Here is a 12,824-nt window from a genome sequence, read left to right as displayed (position 1 = left end):
ATTATAGATAACTCATAATTGACACTTATTGTGAAAGGTGATAATAAGATAATTAATATTAGACAAATGTCAGAAAATATTAAAATTATTTTATTTTGAAGTTTTACACTTTTAGATTAACATATATTTAATTGTTTCCATTTCATGCGTAAAAGTCTTTTTTATCCATGAGAACGTGATATTGGAAAACTTATGGACTCTACCAATACCCTACTAAGCAACGGGATCATGTAAAACACAGACTCAAGCAGATTCCAATGAAGCATAGAGATATTTTTTAACCTTGTTAAATCTGGCATACATCTATAATATTGACTTAATATTAGCTACTTCATATTAATTATTATTTTATATAATATAATCGATAAGTCTGGTGCAGCTAAGCCTTGATTGGGTCATTTGGCGGCACCATACTTGTCAATTGCATTTTTTTCAATTTCCTTTTGTTTTTTTAAGTTTTAGTTCTAGTATCGTAATGAAATAACGGAAGCCGAAAAAATGTCAGTTTTGTGGTTTTTTTGTTTGATTGACTTCTGGTACCGTAACAACGTGATGGAAACCGACTGATTCCTCCTAGACTCATTGCCTCAACGTCCGGGACTGACAACGCTCAAGTTTTAGCAACCCCCGAGCTTACCGACGGACACCACCCCATTCGTGCATCTCAATTTTTATATTATCCGTTTTTTCGCTATGGTACCGTAACAAAAACTGATCGAATGCCACTTGTTTTTTTAGTTCCGGTATCTTAACGAACGTGACAAAAACCGACCGAATTCACGTAGACTCACCGCATTTTATTTTAAATCCGGCACCGCAACACACGTAACGAAAACCAACCGAATGCCAATGTTTTTTTTAGCTCCGGTACCGTAACGAATGTGATGGAAACCGGTCGAATTTGCGTACACTCACCGTCTCAACGCTCGGGTCATCCCAACATCCGGGTTTTAGTGACCGACGCCACCCATTAGTCCACCTCAATTTTTATATTATTTTTGTTTTATTTTTGGTTTTTTGTTACGATATCATAACACCGAAACCGATCAAATTCGCGTCGACTTACCTGCCCGGTGCAATGCGCATGTTAGAACCTAGTTTAAATAATTAATAACTTGGTGGCAATATTCATCTATAAATTTGTGCTTCAAATTTCAACTTTATTCATACATTTAAAAAGAATTCAGAGTAATTGTACAAGTGGAAAATGATATTATCTTATCAAAGCTGCATTAAATCATGAAAATCATTAGACCAGCAATCACAAATCCAAATCTTTCACCCTTTGCAAACAGACTTCTTCCATTATTCTATGATCAAACAAAACATAACAAAAAAGTTAGTAAATGCATGAAACTTATATATGTATTTATGTTAATAATATGTTTTTTTATGTAAAGTGACATGTTTCATTTAGAAACGTTGAATAAACTAACCAGATTAAGTGTTGGTGATGGTGCTGGTGCACTATCATCATCCGAACTAGTAGCGGTTGGCGGTGCTGGCGGGCTCTTAGCCACCACCGGTGCGGGTGCGGGCGCATGATGCTTCTTGTGCTTATGTTTTTTATGTTTGTGGTGCGCTGGAGCCGGTGCGGGGGAAGTGATCGTGTCGGGCGTCGGGGCCGGTGACAAAGTAACCGGTGGTGGAGCCGGTGCGGATGTTGGCGGTGGAACAATTGGCGCGATTGCGGGTGCTGGCGGTGGAGTTGCCGGAGCCGGTGGTGGGGTGGCTGGCGCTGGGGAGACCGTCGGTGGTAATGCGGGTGGTGAAGCAACCGGTGGCGGTGTCAGGGCGGGCAATGGGGTGGACGGGGCGGAGACGGGTGGGGTAGAAGCGGGTGGCGGTTGGGTTGGTGGGACTGAAGGCGGTGTGATGACGACAAGGGGGGGGGGGGTTGTCGGTGAGGCCGCGGGGGATTGAGCGTTGGAAACATAAGGCATAACCAAGCAAGAATGCTAGTAACCGACAACATTTTCGGTTGATGGGGTTGTGTTTGATGCAAGTATTATGTATATGTGGTAAAACTTGGATTTTATGGTAAATCGAGCGTAAATATATGATAATTATACTACTGGGATTGTCTTTGGCAATAGATGTGAAAGTTAGGACTGCCATTAATACCAATATAAATTATTCTCAGTTAATGGGTTAAAGGTTAGATTATATTAATTATAAGACCTTCTATACAAAATATAGATTACATCGAAACAGAAGGCAAGCGGGCAACAAGCTGCGCCACTACCCCTTTCTGAATCGCAAAACCCAATCTTTTAAAAACTATATTTGCTGATCTTGGAGTCATAACATTACTATGCATGGCCCGCTGAACACGGGTAAGTAGCTCCACAGCTTCAGGCGCGAGAAAACCAATAGTGTCAAAAGCAAAAGGAATAAATACATGTTGGTTGTCAAGATCACATAAGCCTTTGAATTATGTTCAATTTTAAGATCACATTTCAACTAAATATTTATACTAAACTCAAAACATGTTTGAACGAACCTGCTTTGAAAAGATGATTTTGTAATAAATCAGTGTTTTAAAAAACTAGTGAGATTTATCATGCGGTGTGGCTGGAATTTAGGCGGTATTGGTCTGGCTTGTTGCAATACCAAGACCCGATATAGCGTCCGAAAGAGAAAACCAAAAAATAAAGTCGTGATATGACTAAAAGGATATAGAGACATGCTTTACATATATCAGAAACCATAAAAATGAATACGGTATCGGTTCCGATAATGCCGATGTTGGGTCGGAATCAGTTCGCTTCGTCACGGTACTTGTAGGGTACCAACACTAATGTATACAGGTTTCGATTCTAATAATACCAATTCCGGTACCGATGATCATAATTGGCTCAGTTCGTCAAGGTATCGACACTCGTATAACTTACGATACCAAAAAAAAAAAAAAAAAAAAAACAAAACAAAAAAAACTTTATTTTGAATACAACCCATTTGTCCGTTTTCAACAAAATTTATACCAAATGTCGAAAAAAATTAAACACGCGTACATGCTCATTTTTAAAGTTAATGAATCGTAAATTATCAAACAAAAATCAAACTGACCAAAATTAAATGAGTTAAAAAGACATATATATAAAACTATACTTTAAGAGGTAAATTTGATTTTTTTTTTATTTTTTATAAACAATTACACCATTCATTTTAATGGTATATATAATTTATTTTGTTCCAAAATTAAGGTTATGTAAACTTCCACATTGACACGCCTTTGAAGTTTGAACTTTGAAGAGGTCGAGTTGATGGAACGTGTGTTGGGTCTGGCCCAGAAACATAGCCCAATCTTAAACTTGCCAGTTAAAGTACGTATTTACAATTGACATGGTCGAATGAATCCCAAGTGTGAAGCCGTAGGTTGACTGGAATCTTCTCGTCTACAAACACCCTTTCAATTCTCGTGACTCAAGTCAACAAGAAATAGTCATAGTCAACATAATGAAACACCTTGTGACTCACGGTTTGTTAACTATGAGATAATGTAGGTTATGTGGTTTGGAATAGTCCGGATATATATCGTTTTCTCAGTTGAAATGACACAATTTGCGAAAGAATTTTCTAGTTGACGGTTAAGACAGCTGGTTTTCAATCGATATTAATTTTTTCAGCAGTAACTTAGTTACCACCGATAATCGGTCTATCAGTAGTACCCAGTAGGCATGTACAAAACGGTTTGGGACTAGGAACCGGAACCGGTTCCTAACCGGTTCCTATATTCAAAACCCCCTTTTAAACTGGTTCCAGGCTCGAACCGGTTAGGGAACCGAACCGGTTCTCCCACCCTCGGACCCCTAACCTATCTAACCGGTTCTTACCGGTTCCTAACCCGGTTCCTGTACCGTAACCGGTTCGAACCGGTTACAGTGTAAATTTTTTTTTTTTTTTCGTTTTTCGTTTGCGATTTGGATTCTAAACTACGATTCGTATTTGTATAACATGAAAAATAAAAAAAACAATTAACATAAAAATAAACAGTTAACTGATGAAGAAAAGACAACTACTGAAGATGTTTGCCACTGAAGACAACTACTGAAGGTTGCCACTGAAGACAACTACTGAAGGTTGCCACTGATGACAAGTTGACAACTACTGAAGGTTGCCACCGATGACAACTACTGAAGGTTGCCACTGATGACAACTACTGAAGGTTGCCACTGATCACAACTACTGAATACTGCCACTGATGAGGAATACTCATCAGTGGGAAAGCTGCCACTGATGAGGAATACTCATCAGTGGGAACAGTCATCAGTTGAATCAGTGGGAAAGCTGCCACTGATGACAACTACTGAAGGTTGCCACTGATGAGGAATACTCATAAGTGGGAACATTCATCAGTTGCGACTTGCGACTTCTTCCTCGGAATTACTTGTAGAAATGCCTTCTTGTTCGTCGTGCACTCGAACATCAAGTGGTGTTTCATCTTCGAGAGTGGTTACGTGTTGAATACAATCGATTAAGTCCAAGTGATCCTTTAAGCAAATGCACATCTCCACCGACTCCGAATTTAGTCTTGTTCTTCTCACCGATATTACCCTGCCACTAAGAGAAAAAGCGGATTCCGAAGCTACCGTAGAAGCTTGGACGGTTAGTAAATCACGGGCCATGGTGGAAAGAATCGGAAACTCGGTTTCCTTTACCTTCCACCAAGCCAAAACATCAAAAGTGCCATATTCCTCTTCGGATAAACCGGTAGAGTAATCATTTGCACTATACCTTCCTAGTTCGCTTGAAGGGGTGTTACCCCTTTGTTTTTTAGCCGTTACGTTGCGAACGGTGTTCATAAGGCTAATCATGGGATCTCGTACTCTAGTAGCACTTGAACTTGATGAAGACCCCCCCGGCATAGGCATGTGTATGTTTGACCCATATTTATTTAAATAAAAGTCATACATAAATTTAAAATTCAAGTTAAAATCATTTTTTGCCTCTGTTGAAAAGTTAGGGTCAACTTCATGCATATCTAAGGCTGAAAAAATTTCGTCTATCACACATTCAACCCCCGTAACATTTAACATTGGGTTTAAAGCGGCGGCGCAAGTAAAAACCGGTGGCAATTCAAGAAAGTATTTTTTTAATTTAGACTTCATTGGTAATATGATGTTTGAAAACATTGGACTTTTATTTTCAAATTCTTTAAGATTGTTAACGATTAAAAATAACTCCGAAAGAACCAAGGGACTTGTCGGATAATACGTTCCCGATAGTTTCGTAGTCGATGTTTTAAAAACTTCAAGAAAAGTCGATAAGTCATTGATAATTTCCCATTTCTCATTTGAAAAGGGGATTGCCAAATCATTCTCGGCAAGACTAGATTGAAACATTTGTAAAGTTTCTCTTTGTTTCAAAGCACTTTAAAACATTATGCAAGTGGAATTCCATCGATGTGGTACATCCCAATTAGCTCCCAAAGCTTTTCTTCCAGTATCTTTACAAAATTTTCTATATTCCATTTGTCTTTTTTTACTTTTCTTAAAAACTTCATGTATCATTAGTCTAAAATCGTTTATAACCGATGTAACCTCATCCGAAGCAAGTCCGTCTTGCACGATTAAATTAATGATATGTGCAACACACCTTGAGTGAAAAAATACACCATTGCAAATCGGCGTATATTTTAATTTTAATTTATCAACCGCCGATGTATTATTCGACGCGTTATCAAATGCCATTGAAAATATTTTATTTTCTAGTTTATAAGTTTTTATAACATAATCTAAAATTTCAAACAAATTATCTCCCGTATGTGGATACTCAAAGAGTTCGAAAGCAATGGTGCGTTTCATCATTTCCCACGATGACGGGTCTACCCAATGAGCGGTGACACAAAGATAAGATTCGGGTAGACCATGTGGAGCCGACCAAACATCACTGGTTAAGTTTATTCCCGTATTTATATTTTCAAAATATGAAATTAGTACCTCTTTGGCCTTCTTCCACAATTTTAAACAATAACGTTTAAGAGTATGACGACTTACGTGAGTGTATTGTGGTTGAAGCGTATCTCGAATCATGGCGGTTAAGCGAGGGTTGTCGAAGTGGCTAAACGGCAAAGCTTCTTGAATCACAAACTTCGCCATACGATCTTGAACTCGATCAATTTGGTATGTAAATATTCCGCCTTCACTATCCATTTGCGTTTGTTGCGAATCGACGTTCTTTTTCAACGCCTTGCAATACGGTTTTTCGATGTGTTTCTTCAAATTTGAATTCGAAAGTGGGTTTAAATAAATCCCACAAAACTTGCACCGAGCCTTCAATGAATGGTCACTCAATTCAACCAAATCCCAATTGCACCAAATCTCTTAATTACGATTATGAGGTACAATACGAACGAAAGTTGGTTCGGCGTTGGAACCTTGACCAACCGATGATTGTGAGGCAGCCATAACAACAAATATGAATATAGAAGAAGAGAAAACAAGAGATTAGAGAACTCAAAACGTTGTAATAGCGTTTTTTTGTATTTTTTTGCGTTCGGGTTTGTGTTTTGAGTGTTGTGATGAACCCATGACACCAAATACCTATTTATACTAGTAGTGGGGTGCTTGGGGGAGCCAAAAAACGGCTATTTTTGACCCCAACGGTCAAAAAACGGCCAAAAAAACGATTTCCAACGGCTATATTCGATCCAACGGCTAGAACCGGTTCCGGATGGTTCGGTTCCAGAACCGGTTCCGGTTCGGTTCCGGTTCCGGTTCCTACCCGCCCCCACTCAGAAATGCAAGAACCGGTCACGGATCATCGGGTTGAATCAGATAGGGTCCGGTTCCTAAAAAAAACGGGTAGGAACCGGTTCGGGTCCACCGGTTCGGTTCCAGGAACCGGTTTCGTTGAACATCTCTAGTACCCAGAAACTGTTGATCTCTTATTATTACGGATTCCCACTTAGTGTTGATCACTTAGTTGCTGCTCATAGCATGTCATATTGTTACTTTTGAATTATTTGCATATCAACTTATCATATTGTTATTATTAACTTACTAATTTTACTCAGATTATAATAATCAAGTTTGATCAAGACTAATTAACTTAAGAAATAATTTGAGTGTTTCCAACACAAATAGGTATACTTATTCCTGCAATAACATTTCAAAAAAGATTAAATCGTATTTTGTGCATTATCTAAAATGTGTTAAAGAGTATATATAACTTATTTATTTTAAAGAAATGGAGAAGGCATGTAAAAATAAAGTAGATAACCAAAAAATATATACACTGAAAAGTGAAAAGGTATGTCGAAAATGAGCCAAATATTATGTTTTTAAATGTTATGTTTTTAAAGAGAATACGTTAGCATTTTTTTAAATCGATATTTGTTTATTAATATAAGAATTCACAATATAAATTGTTGTAGTGAAACCATTTTACATTTTTAAAAGAAAGTTAATGAGAGCTCACTACCTATTTTAGAATCGGGCATTGTCTCTAAAAGCCATACCCTATGCATCGGGTTTAGGTTGGGTATAGAACCGGGTATTCTAAAACTGTGTATTTGAATACTCTATTTTCAGGTATTGAAAAAACCCTACTTTTGGGTTTTTTCCGGGTATAGATTGAGTTTTTTAAGATGTTGCACTTTTTAGAGATATTTTTTTGGTCTTTTTCGGGTATATATCGGGTATTTGATAAACCCGATTTCGGGTATTGGAAAAACACAGTTCTGGTTTTCAGGTATTTCTGGGTACAACTCGGGTCCGGTTCCGGATACGGGTTTTGGTACTGAAATGCGTACCCTATTCGTACCCTACGGATAGGTGCGGGTTCAGGTATTAAATACAATAGAGGTAGGGTAGTAAAGCTACCCGCGGATCCCTAACCCGACCCACAGACCCTTACTCAACCTGCGGATTGTTAATAGACATCCGCAAGGGAAACACATGGACAAACAATTATAGTCACCACGAGACCAGCTAAGGGGTCCATTGTTCCGGGAACACGCTTTGCGGGTATCCATCGCAGTGTGCGGATTACCAATGAGCATCCGCGGAAGGAACCTACGAACAACACAAGGGACTCACAACATGTGATCCCCACGTGATATGGAAGAGCAGTTGTAACAAACTTTTTCTAGAAGATTTCCCAAATATTCCCTGATAGCGACATCGACAAATTGAAAGGTAACACCTAGGCACGCAATGTCCACCCCACGTCTCGCATGTAACGGCCACAGCCCTGTCACGACCAATAGAAGATCGACACGTGTCCTTTCAGGTAGAAAGGGAATATTACGATAGTGGCAACTCCACCAATCACCTTCCCTCACCTTCGGCTATAAATACCAAGTACATCGCTTACAGGTAAAGGGACACTCTCAAGCCTTACGCAATATACTTGTACTCTCATTGATTATTCCGATCAGGACAGTACTTATTCTCACGCCGGAGGGTGGTTACAGGAAGACCCCCCATCTTGTCCTTCCCGTAACGAGACTCACGGTGGTCTGTTTTGCAGGCAGATAGCTTGGATCTGACGTCATTGTTACTCAGTAGACTCACACCTGGGGTAAACTAGAGTTCGGACCATCCAGTTCGATCTCGTGTTTCTTCAAATACCCAGGTATAAAAAACCGGTTCTGGGTTTTTTATCGAGTCCGGTTCCGGGTTTTTTTCACCTCCACTTTAAAGCTTACCTGGGCTTGGCCCAGAATTAAGGCCCAATCTTTAATATTGCTGTTCAAAGCTACCTATGTACAATAGACATAGTGGAATCAATCCCAACGGCCAAGTGTGAATCCGTAGGTTGACTGGAATCTACTCATCTAGAAACTTCTTTCCATTTGGCATAAAGTCAACAAGAAATAGTCAACTTAATGAAACAGCTTGTTAGCCACGGTTTGATGCTTCAATTGCAGTCCAAGTTATTCCCTATCTCTATGTTAATAATTAATTTCTGGATATGTTGTGATATCATTTTGTTTGTGTAATTTCCGCTTTGCTTCCAATTGATTGCCTATTTAGGAACTCATGTTTTTGTTTTCATCCAATGGATTGCTTGCATAGAAATAAAATCGCGAGTTACTATATGGGCAATCGATCAGGAACAAAACGAAAAATACTTTGACACAGTTGCATGGGCTGTTAAAATTGCTTGGGCTGTTATAATTTTGTTCCCTTAAACAATTAACTAATTAGATTAACTATTGCATTGCCCAATAAGCATTAGAAGATGTACCTTTTAAATTTTAAGATGTTTTTTTGATGGATTATAATATAGTGTAAATACATAAATTTAAATTCAAACTTTGAATCAAATAGGAAATCAGAACTTTGTATTTGATTCCTAAGTTCGAATTGAATCAAATTCGAATACTCAAATATGGAATTTGAATTTAGAATTAGATTCAATTCGAATTGTAGTTTTTTGAGAACGACATAATTTTTTACTAATATAAACCATGCTAGTAAGAAAATAGACATTACGCGACAAAATAATAAACTGACTTAGAAAAACGACCCCAATACAAATACAAGAACTAGTATGTAAGTTTTTTTTAGTGAAAACACGTACTAGAATTAGACCAATCACTTGCGCTTTATAGACGATGAACCATCACAATTCACAACATTTTAGTTGGAATGACACAATTCTTTGTCAAGGAATATGTTAGCTGATGATTAAAACGATTGACGTTTATTCAGTTAACTTCGATAGTAGCTTTGTCAATAGCAACTTTATTACTACTGATAATTTGTCTTTCGTCAATAACTCATTTATTGTCGAAACCCCCCGACATAACGCGACAAAATAATAAACTGACTTAGAAAAGCGACCCCAATACAAATACAAGAACTAGTGTGTAAGGTTTTTTTTTAGTGAAAACACGTTCTAGAATTAGACCAATAACTTGCTCTTTATAGACGATGAACCATCACAATTCACAACATTTTAGTTGGAATGACACAATTCTTTGTCAAGGAATATGTTAGCTGATGATTAAAACGATTGACGTTTATTCAGTTAACTTCGATAGTAGCTTTGTCAATAGCAACTTTATTACTACTGATAATTTGTCTTTCGTCAATAACTCATTTATTGTTAAAACCCCCCACCCCACCCTACCCCCACCAAGTTATTTTTGATCCACTTGGTGATGTCCACCTACTTACTACTCATAGCATTTGCTGTTGATAACATAAGTTTCCAATGATCGTATTTATAACAGAAAACATATTTGCTACTGATCAAACAAACCAATTTTAACTTCGGCGAACCAAACAGCTAGACCAAATCATAATTTCCAAATGCATCTCAACATGTGAAACCAAATTTTCACTTGTCGTGTGTCGCGCCGTCGCTCACCGATTGGGCTGTGAGACCCCATTTTACCGATCGGGCTATGAGACCCCATTTTAGGCCATGCGTCTTGTCGCCCACCAAGGAACGGGCGATGCCCCCTAGCACATTGGGTTCGTTGGTGTCAGATTTCATGATAGTTTTGAAGAAAGTTACACTTCACACCTTACAACTTCTAACAATGTCTATTCAGATTCCCATGTTAACTAATGAGTTGTTTGGTAGCCTCTTAATGATATCATTAAGATGTTACTTCTTAATCAGTCAGAGGTAGAGTGTGTTTAGTTGCGCCTCTTAACGGCTCATGAAACCTCTTAATGGTTAAGTTTCAAAGATATGCTAAATAATTTAAAGACAACCTCTTAATCAGTCATACATATTATTGATTTAGCACTTAAATGCTATGCAACTCGTAAAATTAAGTTGAGGTTTATTGGATTTTAATAATCCCTATTGACTGGTATTGGCCGATAAAAATCCCTATTTATTTTATCACCATTGACGGTCCCAAATTTAAAAAAGTTCGCCCCCAATGGTCCCCAATTAAATATGACTTACCGGCGTTATACTTTTTTCCGAATTTCAAACTAATGTTTTAGGGCTTTTGATCAGAATGAGGATACGAGTCGATTGATGTAAAACTTAGCTCGAAATGGTGAACCAGACGACTTGATTTTTGTTAATTGTAAGTTTAAAAACCTGAATTGAAGCATTATTTCGTCGTTTTGGAGCACCGTTTTGAACGAAGTTTTACATCAATCGACTCATATCCTCCTTCCGATCAAAAGCCCTAAAACATTACTTTGAAATTCGGAAAAAAGTATAACGTTATTAAGTCATTTTTAACGGGGAGGGTATTGAGGGCCAACTTTTTTTAAATTTGGGACCGCCAGTGGTGAAAAATGAATAAGGGTTATTATCGGTCAATACTAGCCAATAAGAATTATTAAAATCCAATAAACCTTAAGTTGATGCTACTAAAATAACTATAAGTTTATTTTCTTTACGTTTGTGCACACACATTTTTTCCATATATTCTGTTCAACAATACAAAGATAAATTAATTTAGGTGACTTGATTTGGGTGGGGATACAATTGGATGGATTAGTTGTATTTAGGGGTGCAAACGAGTCGAGCCGAGCCGAGCCCGAGCTTGACTAGGCTCGAGCTCGGCTCGTTTAACTTACACAGAGCTTGAGCTCAAGCTCGGCTCGTTTCGAGCTCTATTTTTAAAGCTCGAGCTCGGCTCGTCAACTATTTTTTTTTATATAAATAGGTTATTGACCTGTGCACGACACAAGTGGACATATATAAATCTTCTAACAAATATATATAATTTTATATTGTAATTTGTAATATGTTTTCTGAGACGACAACATGATATTTAGTTTTAAATAATACTGGCACGAAAAGAAATAATTGTCAAACATAATGATAAACCTAAATAAGATACAAAGTACAATGTTTAGAAACACAATTAAAAGTTAAAAATTTAAAATTCATCTTACATCTTATCTTATCTTACAATACTAATAAAAGAAAATGTTAAAGCTTATGTGTCAAGCCTACATTTATTCTAATTTCTAATCTCTCATTTCATTCTTTCTAGCTATTCATGTGTCATGGGTCAAAATTATTTTGTCAAGTGGGTTATAACATAGTGTGGATTTATACATTATTGAATTAAGTGTCATTTTCATACCTGAGGTTTAACCAACTACACAACTTTAGTACATTTTTTTTAAATTTCTTGCAAATCAACATCTGACGTTTCCATTAAAATCATGTTATTTAAGTACTTTTCATTAACCCCGTTTGTTTTTTCCATTAAATCTACATTAATTAATTTATAAGTATTTTGATAATCACAATTGAAATAATGGATCTTGTTTTATAATTTGACAAATCCCGTGTAATACACAGGTTCAAAAGCTAGTAAACTAATAAGTGTATAGTTAGCGTAAAGTAATGATATGTGTTTACCATGAATTCATATTCATATTTAACCAGGAAATCAAAGAGACGGTTAATAATAAAAATTGACTAAGGCCCAATAGACTACATATTTAACCAGCATGAATTAAAAATTTGTTATGAACATCATACCTTATAGTTATAAATAATCCATTTTCGTTACTTATAGTTTTTGTGAGTATAAAAAACTTTTTTGTTGATTAACAAATAGTAGATAATGAATATTGATAACCGAATCTGTATCCGAAATTTCGGATATCCAAAAATCGGATATCCGAAATTTCGGATACGGATTCGGTTATTGCCATGGATAATCCAAATTAAAAAAAATGAAAAGAATTCGTTTATGCATATATTAAAACTAAAGTTGTGTTCAATTTTTCAAATCCATCACAATCGAAGTTTTATATAATTTTTCAAGTTTCCAACATAGAGATCAAAAACACATTCAAGAAATTCATAAATAAATGCTCCCACAAAATTGATCTTTTTTTTTCAACAAGCGTATTGAAGGAACTTTCATTGGAACGGTA

At 36.8% G+C, this 12,824-nt stretch overlaps 1 protein-coding gene across 1 annotated transcript in view; it reads right to left on the bottom strand.

Moving 5' to 3' along the window:
* LOC143572390 (uncharacterized) overlaps nucleotides 1–1,943 on the bottom strand; it is a 188,972-nt gene extending 187,029 nt beyond the window's left edge. Inside the window, exons 1-2 of the mRNA XM_077057569.1 lie at nucleotides 1,437–1,943; nucleotides 1,095–1,310 (exon numbers count right to left, since the gene is read on the bottom strand). Coding sequence (XP_076913684.1) covers nucleotides 1,233–1,310; nucleotides 1,437–1,943 — 585 coding nt within the window. The 3' untranslated portion in view covers nucleotides 1,095–1,232. The remainder of the gene's footprint in view (nucleotides 1–1,094; nucleotides 1,311–1,436) is intronic.
* Between the last annotated feature and the right edge of the window lie 10,881 nt (nucleotides 1,944–12,824).

This window comes from Bidens hawaiensis, unplaced genomic scaffold (assembly GCF_021521415.1).
Source record: "Bidens hawaiensis isolate Kalapana, Puna unplaced genomic scaffold, B.hawaiensis_p1.1 tig00001382_1, whole genome shotgun sequence".
NCBI classification, from domain to species: Eukaryota; Viridiplantae; Streptophyta; class Magnoliopsida; order Asterales; family Asteraceae; genus Bidens; species Bidens hawaiensis.
This window is presented reverse-complemented; position numbering and strand designations above follow the sequence as displayed.